Consider the following 22,058-nt stretch of genomic DNA (forward strand, 5'->3'; position numbering starts at 1 on the left):
ACTATTTCATCTGACCAAGAAATCTCCTTGTACACATAATCACTAAATTATTCATCCTGGTAACATGCATAATATTAGGGTAAAGACTCCAAGTCACTTCTATTTATGACCAATTAAGATTTCAGCACATCTTTAAAGCAAAAAATTCATAATATTTACATGCTGCCTTCATTCTACAGGGAGCACTTAGCTAGAAGTACTCAAATATGTGGTTACTAGAGAGTCTCATTTGATGATATTATTTTGCCCACTGGGAAGAGGCAGACAAGACTAGAAAAATGCAGACTAAAGTGATCAGATCAAAGAAAATATTATGTGTTGATGACAATATAAATGGAAAGAACAATTCCCTCACCACCCCAATCAAAGCAAAGTTGTAATTTAATAGCCAAGTTTGTCCCTACAAAAGAGATATTAGAATGCATTTTCCTATTTTAGATGAAGAGATGGGAGTCTTTCTTCATTCATTATTAGCATTTCTCAATTTTTTTTCTTTTATTCTTTGTTATTAAGGGACGAATATCAGGATAAGAGGGAAAAGATACAATTGGGGGAAAAAGCTGATATAAAACAAAAAAAGTATTTTTTTTAGAAATGAGAAAGGGAGCGGAGCCAAGTTGGCAGCATGAAGGCAGCAATTCCTGGGAACTCCTTCTCCCCAAAACTCCAAAAGCCAACAAATTATGACTCTAGCCAAAATTTAAAGGGGCAGAACCCTCAAAGACTGAGTGATACATTTTCCCAGTCCAAGATAACTTAGAAAGAAGCTCCATGGGAAAGGTATGTTTCACCAAGACTAGGAGTTGGAAAAAGCCCCAGTCACAGCACAGCTGAAGAACAGGATTAAGGAGCAGGGAGAGAATTCTGTTACGCGAGAATGAGTATAGAGTGAGGGAGCACCGGCCAGAGAAGCTGCAGCAAGAATTGGGAGAAACCAGCCTGCACATCCACAGCACAGCCCACAGACAGTAAGGGGGTCAGCAGAGACTGCAGAAATTTCTCTATTCTCACTGGGGGCAGGACTCTGCTGTTTGTGAACACTCAGATCCAGGTTATAGTTTGGCCTTCCATACTAAGATAGCAGGTACCCTCCTCACAGCTCCAGGGCAGGGTGAAGTGCTATGGTCATCTACATAACAAAGCACAGGCAAGAGAGCATAAGACCTTGGAGGAATAAAGGTCCCAGTGGGGTGTCCCCCCCCAAAAAAACCCAAAACCTTGGAAGTGCTATAAATTAGTCTTGGGCTGAGAAAATGAGTAAACAATAGAAAAAGAAGAACCTGACCATAAAGAATTACTTTAGTCCCATGGAAAATCAAAACACATACTCCGGGTGACTAGGTGGTGCAGTGGATAGAGCACCTGCCCCTGAGTTCAAATCCAGCCTAAGACACTTATTAACACACTTAATAATTACCTAGCTGTGTGGCCTTGGGCAAGCCACTTAACCCCATTTACCTTGCAAAAAAAAAAAACAAACACACTCAGATGACTACAAAATCAAAGTTTCCATATCTAAAACCTCCAAGAGAAAGCAATTAAGGGAGGTGAGGAAAAATTGGGAGGAGAAATAAGAGCAATGGAGAAAAATCATGAAAACCAAATCAACAGCTTGGTGAAAGAAATACAAAAAAATACTAAAGAAAATAATATGTTAAAAATCAGTTAGAGGGGCGGCTAGGTGGCATAGTGGATAAAGCACCAGCCTTGGAGTCAGGAGTACCTAGGTTCAAATCCAGTCTCAGACACTTAATAATTACCTAGCTGTGTGGCCTTGGGCATGCCACTTAACCCCATCTGCCTTGCAAAAACCTAAAAAAAACCAGTTAGGCCAAATGGAAAAAGCAAAATGAAAGGCAAAAGAGAATGCCTTAAAAAGCAGAATTGGCCAGCTGGAAGAGGAGATAAAAAAATTCTCCGAAGAAAATAACTCCTTTAAATGCAGAATGGAACTAAAGGAAGCTGATGACTTTGCAAGAAATCAGGAAGAAATAAAACTCTTCCAAAAAAAAGCCAAAAATTAGAAGAAAATGTGAAATATCTCACTGAAAAAACAACCAACCTCAAAAACAGATCCAGAACAAATAATTTAAAAATTATTGGGCTACCTGAAAGCCAAGACTAGGAAAAGAGCCTAGACTTCATTTTTCAAGAAAGAAAACAGCAAAACTGCCCTGAGATCCTAGAAGCAGAGGGTAAGATAGAAATTGAGGGAAGTCACCTCCTGAAAGAGATCCCAAAAGAAAAACTTCCAGGGATATTATAATTAAATTCCAAAACTCCCAAATCAAAGGGAAAATTCTAAAAGCTGCCAGAAACAAACAATTCAACTACTGAGGCTCCATAGTCAGAATTACACAGGATCTGGCAGCATCTACATTAAGGGCTGGTAGGGACTGGAATATGATATTCCAGAAGGCAAATGATCTTGGTTTGCAACCAAGAATCAACTACCCAGCAAAACTGAACATCCTCTTTCAGGGGAAAAGATGGACTTTCAATGAAATGGAGGACTTTCAAACTTTCCTATTGAAACAACAAGAGCTTAACAGAAAGTTTGATCTCCAAGTACAGGTAGACTCTGGTGAACCATAGAGGGTGTAGATGAGCACTAACTATGAGAAACTTAATGATATTGAACTGTTTGTCTTCCTGCACGGGAAGAAGATATTGATAATTCATATGAACTTTCTCATTTATAAGAGCTGTTAGAAGGAGCACATATAGACAGGAAAGAGCAGAATACAATGGTGTAATATAGTAAAAAGATGGAGTCAATGGTTAATAAAGGAAAGTATGGGAAGGAAGGGAAAGGAGATGAAGAAGAAGCTAAGAAATTTCACATAAGAGTCAAGAAAAAGTTTTTTCAATGGAGTGGAAAGGGGGAAGGCAAGGGGGAATGAATGAGCTTTCATTCTCATCAGAAATGGCTCAGAGTGGAAATAACATACACACTTAATAGGGTATAGAAATCTATCTTACCCTAGAGAAAAATGACAAGAAAGGGATGTGATAAGAGGGAATGGGAGAGGGAAGGGGGAATAGGTAAAAGAAGAGAGGAAAGATTAAAGGAGAGGGTACTCAGATACAACACACTTTTGGACAGGGCCAGGATGAAAGGAAGAGCAAATAGAATAAATGAGAGTGGGGGTAATAGAATGGAGAGAAATACAGCTAGTAATAGCAACTGTGGGAAAAATATTGAAGCAACTTCTCTAGTGGACTTAGGATAAAAAAAAAAAAGCAACTCACCCCAGAGACAGAATCATTGGAATCTGAACACAGACTGAAGTATATTTTTCTCTCTCTCTTACTACTCTTGTGGTTTCTCATCTTCTGGGGGGGGGGGGGGGGTTCAGTTTATTCTTATTAAAAAAATTATTTAAAAACAGTAATAAGGGGTGGCTAGGTAGCGTAGTGGATAAAGCACCGGCCTTGGAGTCAGGAGTAGCTGGGTTCAAATCTGGTCTCAGACACTTAATAATTACCTAGCTGTGTGGCCTTGGGCAAGCCACTTAACTCCATTTGCCTTGCAAAAAACCTAAAAAAAAAAAAAACCACAGTAATAAAAAATTAAAGTTCACTAGCAAAAAAAAAAAGAAATGAGAAACCTAATCATATTAATTTATGATCAGATAAGTTTTTCTTAAGAATACAAAACCCATGTAAAAAGGAAAGGGAAATTTTAAAAAATATTTTATGAATTTCAACATATGGGAAAACTGACATTAAATCAAAACAAATTCATATCATCCAGTCTTAAAAGTATTTTTTTTTTTTAGGTTTTTGCAAAGCAAACAGGGTGGTTAAGTGGCTTGCCCAAGGCCACACAGCTAGGTAATTATTAAGTGTCTGAGACCAGATTTGAACCCAGGTACTCCTGACTCCAAGGCCGGTGCTTTATCCACTATGTCACCTAGCCGCCCCAGAAATTACTTTAAAAAAAAAAAAGAAACTAACAGCAACATGAGGGTGATGATCAACCTTAATGGACTTGCTCATTCCATCAGTGTAACAATCAGGCACAATTCTAGGGCATCTGCAATGGAGAATACCATCTATGTCCAGAAAAAGAATTATGGAGTTTGAACAAAGAACAAAGATAATTGCCTTTAATTTTTTTAAAAAGTTATCTTACTATGTAATTTTACTATCTCTTATACTTTGTTTTTCTTCCTTAAGGATATGATTTCTCTGTCATCACATTCAACTTAGATCAATGTATACCATGGAAACAATATAAAGACTAAAAGACTGCCTTCTGTGGTGGGTGGGGGGAGGGAAGCAAGATTGGGGAAAAACTGTAATTCAAAATAAATAAATTTAAAAGTTAAAAAAAAAGTCTAGTAGCATCCCTAAGGATGCTACAATAGGGCAAATAATAAGATCCTGACATCAGATGATAATCCTAAAGAGTTGAAAAAGGGAGAGGTAGGACAAATGGTGAGGCCTATTTGTTCCTCCATCTCACCAGATGAAAAAGAATACGACTCTCATTTCATCTAAGCTTATGAGCAGTCAAATAGCCCAGATAAGCAGTCAAGGACTAGGAGAAAATATAAAGGAAACACAAGGGGGAAAGATGCCTTCAGAAAGAGATGATTTGATCAAGTTACACAAGTTAATTTTAATAAATGTTATTTACAAAAGAAAAATATAATTGTAAGGAAGGTCCCAATCAGGTTATAAAAAAATACATCCTTATCCAAAAGAAATGAAATTGAAATATCTATAACAATAATGTACAATTAATTAAAATCTGATTTAATTAAACTTTCCTCTAAATGTTTTAACCATATTATGTATAGGAGATTCTATTTAACTATACACTTAAATAAACGTGCACTTAATATATTGCATCTTGAATTATAGCCTCACATATGAATATTTTGCCTTTTCCACTCTATACTACAAAATTCTTTAGGGCAAAGACAGATAAATTGAACTTTGAATAATAAGAATACTAGCACAGTAAAAATATTCAAAAACATGAAAAAGAGGTTCTATCAACTGGGAAATAGCTGAATAAATAAGCAAACCTAAATAGAATGAGATATTAATGATCTGCACCCAAATTAATAACTTTAGAAAGGCATGGAAAGATTTGCACAGAAAGGAGCAGAACCAAGAGAACATTGCACACATTAGCAACAACATTGTGATTTAATCAACTTTGATAGATGAAGCTCCTCTCAGCATTTCAGAGACACCTGTTTTGGACAATGCTATCCACATCCAGACGGAAAAAAAGAACTAAAAAAATCTGAATGAACTATGTTCATATTTTAAATATTTATCTTAGCTTTTCCTTCCTATTCCAAGGTTTTCTTTCTTTTCCCTTAGTCCAAATTACTCAAACAGAAAGTGACTAATCTATAAACATGTTAAACAACAAATGTACATGTATGCTGCTCACTAAACTGTTTGCCACTGAGGAGAGGGGGGTGGGAAGGGAGGGTAGAAGAAAATTATGTAACATAAACTTATGCATATGGGTGAATGTTGAAAAACTTTCATAATGTAATTAAAAAATAAAATATCAATAAAAAATTAAAAAAAGAATGGCTTAAAACGATACAGAGAAAAAGTCAAACAAGGAAAACAAAATTTTAAAATGACTTCTATAATATAATCAAAAAGCATTTAAGGGGTAGCTAGGTGGCATAGAAGATAGAGCAACAGCCCTGGAGTCAGGAGGTCCTGAGTACAAATTCAGCCTCAGACACTTAATAATTAACCTAGTTGTGTGACCTTGGGCAAGTCACTTAACCCCACTACCTTGCCCCAAAAAAGCATTAAAAAAGCAAGAGAATTAAGAATGAGGCAATGATCAATACTGGTTCCAAATGAAAAATGAATGAACATATCTCTCATATCTTTATATGAAAATAGGCAGCTATAGTTTCCAAATATTTGTTATGAAATAACAGTGTAGTTGACTAATTCTGTTTAACTGTTTTTCTTTGAGATAAGGAAGGGTTCTAAACCAAGGCTAAGAGACAAACATACATGTCAGATAGGAAACAAAAATAAAATGGGGGAAGAGTAGGAAGAAGGGAAAGGAAGAAGTGGGTTCTAATTACTAATTACTCCCATCTGTGAATTATTTCACAGCTGTACAATGACTTTAGAGCAGGGGTGGGGAATGTCTGAAGATCTGCAAAATCATTTGGTATGGTGCTGCCAAGGCAATCACAAGCAGAACTCAAAATTTAATAAATCTAGAACTTTTTAGAGGTGAATGTTTTGCCAAATATAGCAGTCTAATTTTTTTTAAGTTCATAATGTTATATGGCCTGTAAATGATGCTATAAATATCCAAATGGACCTTGGCAGGAAAAAAAAAGATTCCCCACCTCTGCTTCAGAGAATGTGATTCAAGCCACAGATGAGCCCATAGGATAGAGTAGAAATAGTTTTGAATTTATTGCCAAAAGCCTCAGCCTCAAATTATATATTTGCCTTTTTAATAACCTGGGTGATTTTGTACAATTCATTTAATATCTATAAACTCAGTAAGAGATAGTACCAAATGACCTTTCAGATATGTTCCACTTCAAAATCTAAGACCCTGTTTTATTTAAAGTGACAATTCTATTAATACCTACCACAATACTTTTTGCCCATAAACACTTAATAAGTGTTTGAATTACAATGTTGACCCCAGTGTGGAAGGGGTACCAATTAAGGTATCTTTTTTTCATATACTTAACAGTTCTGAATTTCATTATTGTGTCAGAGACAATAAAATGGAATATAAGAAATAAAAATTAAATTACAAAACGACTTCAAAAGGATACAGACATGACTCTTGACATCATTCCGAAGTCCTTTACGAACAAATTCATATGCTTCTTCTTTCTTTCCTAAACAGTTCAATGTTAAACCTTTCATAGCCAAGGTCTCTGTAAAAGAATGATAAACCTTTTATCCTACATAATGATAATAATGAAACAACATACCAAAACCTATGGGATTCATTCAAAGCGACTCTTGGGATATATTAGAGCTCTAAATGCTTACATGAATAAATTGGAGAAAGAGGAAATCAATGAACTAAAAAAATTAGAGAAAGAGCAAATCAAAAATCCCCAATTAAATACTAAATTAGAAATTCTAAAAATTAAATGAGAAATTAATAAAAGCAAAAGCAAAAAACTATTGAATTAATAAATAAAACCAAAAGTTGGTATTATGAAAAAAAACAATAAAATTGATAAACCTCTGGTCAATTTGATTTAAAAAAAGAAAGAAAACCAAATTGCTAGTATCATAAATGAAAAAGGTGAACTCACCACCAATGAGGAGGAAATTAAAGTAATAATTCAAAATTATTTTGCCCAACTCTATGCCAATAAATTTGATAATCTAAGTGAAATGGATGAATATTTACAAAAATATAAGTTGCCCAGGTTAAATGAAGAAGAGATTAAACACCTAAACAATCCTATCTCAGAAAAAGAAATTCAACAAGCCATTATTGAACTCCCTAAAAAAAAAATCTTCAGGGCCTGATGGATTCACAAGTGAATCCTATCAAACATTTAAGGAACAATTGGTTCCAATTCTATATAAACTCTTTGGAAAAATAGGGAAAGATGGAACTCTGCCTAACTCTTTCTATGAAACCAATATGGTACTGTTACCTAAACCAGGAAGAGTTAAAACAGATGTGGGATGTGGGAAATCTGGGACACTACTACACTGTTGGTGGAACGGTGAACTCATCCAACCCTTCTGGAGAGCTATTTCGAACTATGCCCAAAGGGCAACAAAAATGTACATATACCCTTTGATCCAGCAATACCACTACTGGGTCTATACCCTGAAGACATGATGAAAAAGGGTAAAAACATTACTTGTACAAAAATATTTATAGCAGCCCTGTTTGTGGTGGCAAAGAATTGGAAATCAAGTAAATGCCCTTCAATTGGGGAATGGTTTAGCAAACTGTGGTATATGTATGTCATGAAACACTATTGTTCTATTAGAAACCAGGAGGGGCGGGATTTCAGGGAAACCTGGAGGGATTTGCATGAACTGATGCTGAGTGCGATGAGCAGAACCAGAAAAACACTGTACTCCCTAACAGCAACATGGGGGTGATGATCAACCTTGAAGGACTTGTTCATTCCATCAGTGCAACAATTGGGAACAATTTTGGGCTGTCTGCAAAGGAGAGTACCATCTGTATCCAGATAAGGAGCTGTGGAGTTTGAACAAAGTGCAAGGACTATTCTCTTTAATTTAGAAAAAAACAGATAACTTATTGTCTGATCTTGTCACCTCTTAGACTTCTTTAAGGATATGATTTCTCTCTCATCACACCCAATTTGGATCCAGGTATAACATGGAAACAAAGTAAAGACTGACAGAGTGCTTTCTGTGGGGGGGGGTGGGGGGAGGGAAGCAAGATGGTGGGAAAATTATAAAACTCAAATAATATCGTTAATAAAAATTAATTTAAAAAAAAGAATGATAAACCTATATACTCACAGTGGAGAGTTTCAAAAATTCCTGCCTGGGTTCAAATTCAAACCCCGTGATCTTTTAAGTTTACGAATCAATCCTCATGGAATCATTTCCAAGGGAAACTGCATCTTTGGAACAATGCCTAAAAGTCAGTTCTTTCAACTGACAAGTACTTTAAACTAAGCAAAACATTTATAATACAGTACTGAGGAAAAGTATATGCAACACTTAAAAACTAACAGATATGTATGAATAAAGAAGTTTGTTGTTATTCCAAAGTCTTAATTAATTACCTCAATTTGCCCAGTGTTCAGAAAGGTCTTCTTTTTCAAAACAGTAGTCTTATTCTACCCTCCCACTGTTAATGCAGGCAGTTCACTAAACTCTCCCCTTTAAGAGAGTCCATACCCTTGTGTTTTGGATCAAGTTCAAAAATAGAAATTAAAGGCTTATTATGAATTGAATCCAAAAGAAGAGTGTCCAAGTTTTTTCACCTAAATCCTTAAAAGTTGCAATTAGGTTAAATCCCATTATTTCCAAACTCATCTCCCACATAAAGTAAATAAGGGTTTAGTGATAATATTTTGATTCTAATGATATTTTTCTCTTCTATCTTGGTTAATATGAAGTTAAAAATAATTACATGAAACCAATTAGTCTTAAAGGCGTTCATTTTTCAATTTGTCTTAAACTTTCTGGATCTACCATTCCCTTATCCTATAAGAGACTCCAAGTTAACAGAAAAACATATTTCAAATACAAAAACTCTTTTGAGGCAAATTAGTTCAAAAAATACTATCCTCCAAAAATGGGTTCCTATAAAAAAAAATATAAAATTGTCAACTCAATTACAACAGGCATGAAAGAATATTGATATTTCAATATTATTTATTAGGAATTAGAATGGACCATTTTTTATTCAGTAAATAACAAGTTTTGTCTATTTAGGATAATTAACAAAAAGTTGACAATTCCAAAGCAAACACTGGAATAGAAGAGAAGTAATAATCTACTAACATACTGAGAAATTAATGCAAAGAGAGCATAGCATTCAAAGATTTCATCTAATCAATACAAAAAGTAAATAAATTGACTTCTTGATAGAGTAGAAAAACAATACTGGGAAACAAAAGATCCAAGTTCTCCTCCTACTCTTTCTGAAGTCATTTAAGTTCTTCTCTGTGAGATACAGGGATTCAACTATGTCTTAATGCCCTACTTCACAGAAAGACAGTATGAAAACCAAATGAGAAAACACTCATGAAAATGGCTCATTAACACATTATACATGTAATATAGATGAGACATTAAGATTCTTTTTATCTCACAACTCCTTGAAATTGTGGATGATAAAAATTCACTGAACAAAATTTTCATGGACTGGTCTGAACAAAACAAAGTTTTTATTTGTTTTTCTCGAGAGAAGGGCACACTCCAAGTCTCATAAAGATAGCAAAGATCAAGGAGCTGCTCCGAAGTGACATCAAGCAAGATTATATGGCCTCCCTATCCTCCTTCTGTCAACTCATTGGTTAGTCTTCAGCATTACACTCTACTCGCAAAAAATCTACCCCAGCAACAAAGAAAAGAATGAAAGGTATTCATAAAATATTACCTCACCATTCAGTGAGAATAACCTTCAGGATTATAACTATTTTATTGAAATAATGTCTAAGTTTAGTAAAAATAGGTTTATCTTAAAATTATGAACTTGTCTTGGAATGCAAAGTCCTTCTAGGAAACTGTCTACTATTGTGCCAATTGGTAAAAATATCCTTTTCAAGAAAACAGGTGGCATTACAAGTCTCATTTGGAATGCAAGATCTTTCTTCTTAGAATAATCTAAGAATAATGGTTTGGTTTTTTTAATTCTTTTTTTTTTTTTGTTTTTGCAAGGCAAATGGGGTTAAGTGGCTTGCCCAAGGCCACACAGCTAGGTAATTATTAAATGTCTGAGACCGGATTTGAACCCAGATACTCCTGACTCCAAGGCCGGTGCTTTATCCACTACGCCACCTAGCTGGCCCTGTTTTTTAATATTTCTTAACCCTGAGAGGACTTCACTAGGAATATTAACCCCAAGAAGGTTTTATTGGGAATACTCCACTAAAAATGGCATCTCCAAACCACTCACTTAAACTAGATAAACTTGAACTAGATAATTATGATCCTCATGCAAGTCAATTTAACATTTTTTATGATTGACATCTCCAACCACTAACTCTATCCAACCCACAACAGCACCATTTCCCAAATATGCGTAATTGGTTATAAATGGGTTGCAAGTGTAGTAAAAATATAATATCACTTTAAAAAATAATTCAGGGGGTGGCTAGGTGGCGTAGTGGATAAAGCACCGGCCTTGGAGTCAGGAGTACCTGGGTTCAAATCCGGTCTCAGACACTTAATAATTACCTAGCTGTGTGGCTTGGGCAAGCCACTTAACCCCATTTGCCTTACAAAAAGAAAAAAAAAAAACCTAAAAAAATAAAAAAATAATTCATAGCACAGGTAGATCAAAACCACCATCATAATAATATGAAGGACAACATATATTTAGACATATAGATATCATTACTCTTAGACTACTGTCCCATTCCAATAAGTCAAACCACTACCACAAAGTGAATCAATATAGAGTCTAACATGGCCTGAGTTTAACATTAGAAAAATTAACTAGAATAAGCTCCAGAGAGTTTATATCATTTTCATATTAAAGAGTTTCAGTCTTCCTTTTAAAATCTGAAGCACTGAATATTAGGAAGTATTCTTCCTTGAAAATCAGCAAAATGTTAATGCTGAAAACTATCTTCACATGTAATTGGGAAAGAAATAAAACACTATTAAAAAAAAGAAATTCACCAAAATGCCATGGCTACTGTGCTTCTCAAATATTTTTCCTACAGAAATTCATTCTTCTAAACTTCTAAATGATACAATACCTCCATGTTCAGCAAACTTGGGGTTTGACAGAATCATCTTGCAGAATTTGAGACCATTTTTGTACTGCTTCTGTTCATAACATTTCTGCAGAGAAAAAATAACAGATGAAAGATAATTTTGCAAAATAATAGATGATTATTAGCAAAGTCATCTTTACTAAAAATGATTAAAAAGGCTCATTTCCATTTTCTTATATATGTCAGATCTTAATTTTTTCTGGGCATGTTTGACATGAATACTTTCCTAGTCTTTCTTCTTTCATTATATTTTTGCTGAATTTAATATTATTATAGTCCATCTCTTCTATCCTGTTCCAGATAATTCCTTTGATTTACTGAACTGAAAAGAAAAATCATCTCTCCTCAAATGAAATCTTTTCTAAATCTTTCTAAGTTTTTTAAAGTCATAAAACTGCTTGGTACTGGTTAAGAACTAGAGTAATACACCAGTGGATTAGAATAAGTACCAAAGAAATAGTAGTAAATGACTAGAGTAAGCTATTGTTTGTTAAACCCAAAGTCTGGGAAAAGAACTCATTCTCTGATAAAAAATGCTGGAAAATTGTATGGCAAAAGGGTCAGAGACCCACATCTCACACCCCATGCCAAAATAAGGTCAAAATTGATTCAGGGATAAATATACCAATTAACAGCAAGAAATACTCTGTCAGATCTATGGAAAGGGGAGAAATTTAGGAAAAATGAGAAATAAAGGACATTATAAATTGCAAAATGGATGATCTTGACTATATTAAAAAGTTTTTGCATAATAAAAACAATTCTGCCAAAATTAGAAGGAAAATAGAATGCTGGGAAACAATTTTCATAGCCAGGGGTTCTGATAGAGGTTTCATTTCTAAAATATATAGAGAATTGAATCAAATGTATAAGGTTACAAGTCATTCCCCAGTTTTTAAATGAAGAAATTAAAACTATACATAATCATATGAAAAAATGCTCTAAATCATTACTGATTAGAGAAATGCAAATTGAAACAACTATGAGGCACTACCTCATACCTATCAGATTGGCTAAGAAGACAAAAAGGGAAAGCCATTAATGTTGGTGAGGTTGTGGGAGGATTGGGACAGTGATGCATTGTTGAATTATGAACCCATCCAACCATTCTGAAGAGCAATATGGAACCATGCCCAAAGAGCAACAAAACTAATTATACCCTTTTACCCAGCAATACCAAAACTATATCCAGTAGAAATAAAAAAAATAAGGAGGGGGGGCAAAGTCCCACATGTTCCAAAATATTCATAGCAGTTCTTTTTGTAGAGGCAAAGAGTTGGAAATTGAGAGGATATCCATCAATTGGGGAATGGCTGAACAAGTTATCATATATGAATATTACAGAATACTACTGTTCTGTAAGAAACCATGAATGGTCCAACTCTAGAGAACCATGGAAAGAATTCCAAGAACTGATACTGAGTGAAGGAAGCAGAACCAAGAGAACATTCTACACATCAACAACACTGTGAATTGATCAACTTGGATGTATGCAACTCCTCTCAGCAGTTCAGAGAGCTAGGACAGCCCTGGGAGTCCTGCGATGGACAATGCTAACCATTGGACAATATCCATATATGGACAATGCATTCATTCAGGAAAAAAAACAACAAAATAAGAACTACAGAATCTGAATACTCTTATGTTCATTTTTTAAAATTTCTTTTATGTTTTTCTTTCCTTTTCCGAGTCCTAATTCTTCATACAGAAAATGACTAATCTGTAAACATGTTTCACACAAATGTACAAGTATAATGTTTACTAGACTGTTTGTCAAGGAAGGGTGGAAGAAAATCATCTAACTTATAAAGTATATAAGTGGATGGATGTTGAAAAATTCTCATGACATGTTAATTGCAAAACTAAAATATCAAAACATCTTATAGAAGGTAGACTTTTCTATTATAAAACTGTTTCATCTACACTAAAAATTTGCTGATCAGTGGCCACAGTAGTTTAACATTATGCAACTGAATTCAATTTTAAAGTGATCAGAACAAAAAATTAATTGCATGTAGTAAAAGTTTTTTCACTATCCACTTCATTTCCATTTTCTTTTACTCCCTTAAAAAACTTGAATGTTTTGAAGCAGGTAGGTATCACAATAGACAGAATTCTAGGCTTACGGTCAGAAAGAGCTGAACTTAAACTTGTTCTCAAACATTAAATTGTACCTGTAAAATGTGGATCATAACAACACACCCACTTCACTGGATTCTGTGTGAGGATCAAATGAAAGAACATCTGTAAAGCCCTTAACACAGTACTAGAAATGTAATAGGTACTATTTAATGTATATATACATACATATGCATATATATATTTATAAAGAAATAGATAGAGATAGCCTCTTCAGCCTCACCCAAATCCCACCACAACTCAGGCAGTGTATCAATCAGAATAATTCTTCCTTTTGTTCATTTTCTTAAAGGTTCTTTTTTAAAAATGCAGACTGATAAATTCATATCAAGAAATAAAAAGTCAAGAATTTCCAGGGATTTAATGAAAAAAAGTGCAAAAGAAGGGGGCTTAGCCCTCCCTACCTAAAATTATATTATAAAGCATCAGTCATCAAAACTGTCTAGAATTGGCTAAGAAATAGAGTGGTGGACAGTGAAATAGACTAGGTGTAAAAGCAGGAGATGATTATAGTAATCTGCTGTTTGATAAACCCAAAGAGTCCAGCTATTGGGATAAAAACTCTCTCTTTGATAAAAACTGCTAGGAAAATTGGAAGTTAGTATGGAAGAAACTTAGATTAGACCAACACCTCACAGCCTTTACCAAGATAAGATCCAAATAGATACAGGATTTAGATATAAAAATGCAGACTGATAACAAAGTAATTACCTTTCATGTGTCACATTAATTGAATTTTGGTTCATTGAAATAAGAATTTGTATTCTATGTTGTTACTATTGTTCAGTCATTTCAGTCGCATCCAACTCTTTATGATCCCATTTGGAGATTTCCTGGCAAAGTTATTGGAGTGGTTTACTACTTTCTTCTCCAGTTTATTTTATGGATAGGAAACTGAGGTAGTAAATAGGATTAAGCTACTTGTCCAGGAACACAAAGTTCATAAGTGTCTGAAGATTTAAACTCAGGGATATGAGTCTTCCTCACAACAGACCCTGTAGTCTATCCACTGCATCATTCTATAATTTACACTAAATCAAATTTTGTATTGGTTTGGCTATAAAGGGATATTCATTGGTTAGGGCTACATACAAATATATAACAATATGAGTCAAATTAATTTACAAATTTAGTGCCATACCTAACTGACAAGAGGACATTTGTTAAGTTAAACAAAATATTTAGAGGATAAATACTATAATATCAAAATGGGAATAAAAGAGAATATCATTTTTAGAATTCATGTTTTAATAAAAAATGATAATCATAAAGATTATTTGGTACATATTTAAAAAATGAAAAAAAAATCAGTAGATAAGGATGAACAGGAACAATTTAAGTCAATAACCCCAAAGTTCAAGAAACCAGAGAACTTGTATTTGGGAAAAGAATACCATACCAAACTGGATATTCCCTTCCATCTAACAATATATATCACTCTTAGGCATGTAACTCAAAGAAATCAAAGAACATGGAAAAGATACTGTTTATATTTACAAAAATATTCATAGCAGTTCTTTCTTTAAATATGCCCATCAATTGAGAATGGTAATATTTATTGTTTTTTAAGAAACCTGGATGGGGCAGCTAGGTGGCGCAGTGGATAGACCACTGGCCCTGGAGTCAGGGGTACTTGAGTTCAAATCCAGCCTCAGACACTTAATAATTACCTAGCTGTGTGGCCTTGGGCAAGCCACTTAACCCCATTTGCCTTGCAAAAAACCCTAAAAAAAAAAAAACTAGAATATAAAATGACCATTTTGAAAGACTTTGATGAACACAATGATTCAATCATACTCCAAAGGAGTAATGATGAAGAATGATACTTAACACAGAGGTGATATATTAATATGCAGAATGAGACATATTTTTGGATAAGTCCAATATGGGAATTTATTTTGTTTGACTAAACTTCTCTGATAGACAAGAATTGTATTTTTCTTCTTTTTGGGGGGGAAGGAGGGGTAAAGCTTGATAAATGGAAAAATAAATTTAAATTTTCAAAAAATATCTATAAAGGAATTGATATCTGCTCTTGGAAGTCAATTAAGTTTACTGAGCTGGAAAATGACATGGTCAGACACTGGCTTTGTGAAAGTCATACTGATAATTTTGTGGAGAATGAATTTGGGAAGGTATGAGTCTTGAGGCAAGGAGACCAATTAAAAGGTTCCCCCAAGAACTCAAGATAAGTAATTTGGGTCTGTCCTGTAGGGTGGTGGCTATATGGAGAGAAGAGTAAGATTTGAGAGATATTTTAGAGGCAGAAATAGGGAGATCTGTCAACTGATTGGAGATAAAAGATAAGGGAAAGGAAGGGGATGAAACCCAACATCAAGGTTTCAAATCTTTATATCTGAGAGAATAGTGAAGAACTTAATAGAAAAGGTTAAGTTTGGATTATGGGTTGGTTTAAGGTCACAAGTATTATATGTTACTTTTGAATTATACAGTTCAAAATATTGAATTAGCAGTTAGGTAATACAGGCCTAGAGTTCTGGAAAGAGATTTTTATCCCAGGGGGTTAAAGGTCAAATTATTCCTTAAGCACTTTTTGTGGAAGCAAAGAACTAGAAACAAAGTTGATAATCTTTTCTCAGTCCTAATCTTTTAACTTTCTGTTAGCATTGACACTGTAGCTTGCCTTCTCCCATTGGATACAGGCTCCTCTATGAGTTGGCCTCCTACCTGTCTGAAAGCTCCTTATCCAAACTCCCTTGCTGGTTCATCTTTTCTATAAGATTCTCAAGTGTTGATGTTCTCCAAAGTTCTGCTATTAACTGGTTCCTTTCCTAATGCCTTCAAAAAATAAACAAATGAATGAAAATCTTCATTAGATTGTAGCATACATTCAAGCATATTTATCTCTTCTCCTTTTCTCAACTAATCTAGAGAAAGCTATTCACAATGATGCAAAAAATATCCCCATCTCTCCTCCTCTTATTCATATTCCTTTGCATATTAATTTCTGATTTCATCACTCAATTGAAATTGCTCTACTCTCTCCAAAGTTTTAAAGATTTTTTAATTGTCAATTTTAATGATCTTTTTTCTCAGTACTCTTTCTTCCTGACTCCTTTGTTGCATCTGACAGCACTTGTCAAGTTTCTTCCCGGATACCCTTCTCCTATATGAATTTTCCTGACACTATTTCCACCTGGTTCTCTCTTTTTTTTTTTGTCACTTTCAGTTTTAATATGTATTTTAGTTTAACACTGCATACATTTACAGATTACTCCTACTTTGGAAAAGTAAAATAAAGTAAAAGTAGAACTACAATAATTCCACCTAGAAATGCATTTAGCATTTCACATGTTTAGCAGCCTCCCCTTTATTTTCTAAATTAACAGAATTATTTTCTCTCCCTTACACTCCACTGAAAAAAAGAAAAAGAGTTATTGTAAAAAATATGCATAGTCAAGCAAAACAAATACTGTCAAGGTCTATATACAAAAATCTGTCTCATTCTGGACCCTAACTAAATTCATCACCTCTAAATTCATCACCTGATAGTATAGTAAAAATTGAAGGTATTTGGTTCTGCTCACTTCACTCTGCTTCAGTTTATAAAAAGTTTATGAAATCATCTATTTCCTCATTTCTTATAGCACAACAGTACTCTATCACATTCAGAGCCTATTTATTATATTACATACCATTTTTATTCAGGCATTCTTCAACTATTAGATATGCTCTTAGTTTACAGTTTCTCATCACCACAAAAAAAGTGCTATAAATATCTTTGTTCATAAAGATTCTTTTCTTCTGTCTCTGACAGCTTTTGGATATAGATCAAGCAATATAACTGGGTCAAAGGGTATGCACTGTTCAGTAACTTTTTTTGTATAATTAAATTGTTTTCTAGAATGGTTTGTGCTGCTTTTCTTCCTACATGGCACACTCCTCAGTCTCCTAAATCTCCTTCTCTAAGTACACCCCGTGGCTCTATCCAGGGCTCCCTTCTCTTCTCTTTATTCCCTTGGTTGATTTCATTGGCTCCTATGGGTTTATTCTTCATGTATATAAAAATTGATTCAAAGATCTATATATCCCACCTCAGTTTCATTTTATCATCACCAATTTCCTATAGGTCATTTTCATCGAATATCCCCAAGAAATCTCAAAACTGTTTTATGTCTAAAACAGAACTTGTTATCTTTACCCAAAAAAAACCTCCCTACTTGTTAACTTCCATATTTCTGACAAAAATACCATCTTTCCATTGTTTTAAGTTCAAAATCACAGTTTTATATTGTACTTTGCACTTTTCCTCACCTCCACAAATCCAACCTGTTCCAAATATTATCATTTCCACCTTCACAATATCTCTGGCATCACAAAGCTACTACTTTAAAACAACTCATCTCTCATCTAAATTCTTCCAACAATCTCCTAACAGGTCTCTTTACTTCAAGTCCCTCACCACTCCAATCCATCCTTTGCACTACTGCCAAGGTAATTTTCCTTAGACACAGATCAGACCATATGACTCCTCTACTCAACCAATTCCAATGGCTTCCTATTACTGTTAAAATATAAACTCCTCTATTTAGCTTTAAACCTCGTCACAATTTATGTTCAACCTATCTTCCCAGTTTCACTTGAACAGTAAATATTCCCTATCCCACTGTGATGGAGTCAAGTTTGTTGTGCTTTTCAAACACAACCCACTCCCATCTCTGAGTCTTTGCACTGGCTATTTAACTACTTTTGTCACTGCAAGTAAGTTTTGCTTCATTCTTTGTACATGTATCCACAGTATAGCTCTTAGCATTTAAAAATACATGTTGACTAAGAGGTATCAAGCAACTGGGGAATAGTGGTACTGTAACTGTGCTATAGCAAATGGTGAAGAATTTGGGGAAATATAGGAAAGTATTATATGAAGTAATATGGCATCTAGTGGAATTAGGAAATATTTTATACTGTGGCTATAACAGGATGAACAGAAACACACTATGTAATTATAATGACCAGGTTTGGCATCTGAGAGAAGAAGCACATTTCTCCCTTCATGGAAGGGATAAGGGACTAGGAGTGTAAAAATATTACCTATGCTATCAAATGCAGATAATATTGTTTGCTGCTGCTAATCTTTTTTTTTTTAAGGTTTTTGCAAGGCAAATGGAGTTAAGTGGCTTGCCCAAGGCCACACAGGTAGGTAATTGTTAAGTGTCTGAGACTGGATTTGAACCTGGGTACTCCTGACTCCAGGGACGGTGCTTTATCCACTGCCACCTAGCTGGCCCCTGCTAATCTTTTCTTTTAAAATCTTTGTTACAGGAAAGATATTCAAAGTAGGAAAAGGATAAAAAATGGTGTCATATACTGGAATCAATTATTGTAAAGTTTTTCTTTTCCCATCATCTTGATATTTAATAGATAATATTGTTGTAAAAACAATTAGCAAAACACCTTAGGTAATTGACCAGATTCAAAAAAGTTTTGTTAAAATGACTTTCATTCATATGGTATTTGTTCCAATATAAATCTGACATTTATTCAATGATTTTTTCCCATTTCTACAACAGATTTTTTTTTCTGTATAGTCACAATTGTAGAATCTAAGAGGCTACCTAGTTCAATCTATAACTGGACAGAAAACTATTCTGCACATCCCTAAAAGTGTCATTCAGGCTTTGATGAAAGGCTACTACTAATGATAAAAGTTATCTTCTCAATGACACTACCCACTCCATTTTTGGCTACTCGTTGACTCGACTTGTGTCAACACAAATTTAATAAGCTGCACTTTTACACCTTTACCCAAAACAGTAATAAAGAGTGGCCAGAACAGAGTCAAGATGAGACAAATGCCTGAGGTCCTATACTAGACTGCTTTCATGGCTAATATGGGTCTAGTTCTTCAACTTCAAATACTAACTAAACTATCATCCTGTCCTCTCTCCATCCTGTCCATAATTCTAACATAAAATACTTTTAAAATATAATATTATATATCTAATGCATTCAATAGGCAACAAATTAAATTTAAGGTATTTGAGTATGAGTTTTTTTTTTCATTTTCTTTGTTAGCCAAGTACCCAGTAATATAACCTATAAATAGTAAATTCATTTGGGGGGGGTTGGGTTTTTTTGCAAGGAAATGGGGTCAAGTGACTTGCCCAAGGTCACATAGCTGGGTAATTATTAAGTGTTTGAGTCTATTTAAACTCAGGTCCTTCTGATTCCAGAGCCAGTGATCTAACCACTGTACCATCTAGCTACCCCTAAACAGTAAATTCTTTTTGAAAATGAGGTAAATCTGATCACTTCTCAGACTCTAAACTCCAAAATCTTGGCCTTTCCACCACTCCATCTGTTCTATCAATTCTCTTCTCTCAAATAGTTAAATATCTAGTGAGACCTTCATACATCTTGACTGAAACAGTAGAACAGGTTCCTTAAACACTTGTCTCAAGTCTCTCTCCATTCCCATCTGTCTTCCACAGAATTAGATGGATCTCCTTTTTAGATTTTTCAAGGTAATAGGGTTAAGTGGCTTGCCCAAGACCACACGGCTGGGTAATTATTAAGTGTCTGAGGTCAGATTTGAACCCAGGTACTCCTGACTCCAGGGCCGGTGCTCTATTCGCTGCGCCACCTAGCCACCCCTGTAAAGTCTTTCTTATATCCTCAGTTGCTCCTACCCTGTCTTCCTCCATTCACCATGTACCTAATTAATATAGATATTAGGTTTAACATAGTTATACATGCCTTCTATTAGGGGTAGGGAGAAAAATGTGAAACTCAAAATCTTCATCATGTACCTATTTTGTGTGGACCTATTTATGTACATATTGTATGACTTTGGGTAAGTCAATTAACCCCCAATTCCCCACACACACCCCTAAAAGAATGTTAAAAAAGGCACAGGCTTTCCCACTTTTTTCTCAATATCCCCTTAGTGTGGGGGCATATAGAAAGAAAAATTAAGTTTACTGATTACTTGATTATCTCTCCTATATTCTCTTTTGTTTTTTTAAGGTTTTTGCAAGGCAAATGGGGTTAAGTGGCTTGCCCAAGGCCACACAGCTAGGTAATTATTAAGTGTCTGAGACTGGATTTGAACCCAGGTACTCCTGACTCCAAGGAGGTGCTTTATCCAATAGGACACCTAGTAGTCCTTAATAAATAAAATTTAAAGAAATCAGAATGCATACAATAGTTGTCTCTATGCTGATAGTACCAACTTTTTTCTATCCAGAAAAAGTCAATGATAAGAAAAGCCTTTAGTAATTTTTAATTACTCAAACCACATAAATAGCATTCCACAAAACAGCTTTAATGTTTTTAGGTCAAAAACGAAAAATCTAAAATAATAATAATAATAAAAATAAAATAAATAATAATAAATAAATAATAAAATAAATAAAAATGCAATCTCCCCAACTTCATCCCGTGAAATGGAATGATACTACAATGACTCTATTGTCTTATTTCCCCCAATGAAACTATTCATTAAAGTGAGCCACAACTAGAGATTTTTATATGTCTTTTACCTTAAAAAGGAAACCTCTTGGGGTGGCTAGGTGGCGCAGCGGATAGAGCCCTGGCCCTGGAGTCAGGAGGACCTGAATTCAAGTCCGACCTCAGGCACTTAAAAAATTACCCTGCTGTGTGACCTTGGGCAAGCCACTTAACCCCATTTGCCTTGCAAAAAAAGAAACACCTAAAAAAAAGTAAACCCCTCTTTGTCGGTTATTCTGAAAAGTGTGGCATAGGGCTGGTGCTTTAAGCCGTGTTTACATTCGAATATTAGCATTTAGGACACAAAGTGTCTGAAGCTTGGAGCAACAACTGGGTTTTTTCTGCCTGTGATTCACTGTTTTAACGGTTCTAAACATAGACTATTTATAGCAAAGACGCGGAGGGGACCCAGGCAGTCTGCGAGTGGCTTTTAAGTGGGAAAAGGCAGGTTTTAGGCAGAATTAGAAAACAAAAAGGAGCAGCTCTATCCAGTCGCTGCGGGCGCCCCCGGTTTGGGGTTAGTGGCGGCTCTGGGCCGGCGTGAAGGCCGCTGCTCCGGCCTCAGCGGCCGAGGACAAGCCGGGGAGAGGAGGGTGGCGCCGCCGCGGCCGGGCTGGCCCTCCAGGCCGGGGCTGGGCCCCCAGGCCGGGCTGGCCCTCCAGGCCGGGCTGGCCCTCCACCCGGGGCTGGCCCTCCAGGCCGGGCTGGCCCCCCAGGTCGGGGCTGGCCCCCCAGGTCGGGGCTGGCCCTCCAGGCCGGGCTGGGGGCTGGCCCTCCAGGCCGGGCTGGGGCTGGCCCTCCAGGTCGGGGCTGGCCCCCCAGGTCGGGGCTGGCCCCCCAGGCCGGGCTGGCCCCCCAGGCCGGGCTGGGCCCCCAGGCCGGGCTGGCCCTCCAGGCGGGGCTGGCCCTCCACCCGGGGCTGGCCCTCCACCCGGGGCTGGCCCTCCAGGCGGGGCTGGCCCTCCAGGCGGGGCTGGCCCCCCGGGGGCGCTTCCTCTGGGAACGCCGGGGTGCGGG

The 22,058-nt window shown here is 35.8% G+C and overlaps 1 protein-coding gene across 6 annotated transcripts in view; it reads right to left on the reverse strand.

The window, feature by feature from the left end:
• Positions 1 to 22,058, reverse strand: part of NAA16 (N-alpha-acetyltransferase 16, NatA auxiliary subunit) — a 168,430-nt gene that overhangs the window by 146,068 nt on the left and 304 nt on the right. For 5 of the 6 annotated variants that reach the window (XM_074191744.1, XM_074191742.1, XM_074191745.1 and 2 more), the window contains exons 2-3: positions 11,415 to 11,499; positions 6,801 to 6,905 (exon numbers count right to left, since the gene is read on the reverse strand). In XM_074191744.1, coding sequence (XP_074047845.1) covers positions 6,801 to 6,905; positions 11,415 to 11,499 — 190 coding nt within the window. Of the gene's footprint in view, positions 1 to 6,800; positions 6,906 to 11,414; positions 11,500 to 16,259; positions 16,371 to 22,058 lie in introns of all 6 variants that reach the window. The other variant, XM_074191743.1, reaches the window with a different exon arrangement.

The sequence above is a fragment of the Macrotis lagotis genome, chromosome 6, assembly GCF_037893015.1.
Source record: "Macrotis lagotis isolate mMagLag1 chromosome 6, bilby.v1.9.chrom.fasta, whole genome shotgun sequence".
Lineage (NCBI taxonomy): Eukaryota > Metazoa > Chordata > Mammalia > Peramelemorphia > Peramelidae > Macrotis > Macrotis lagotis.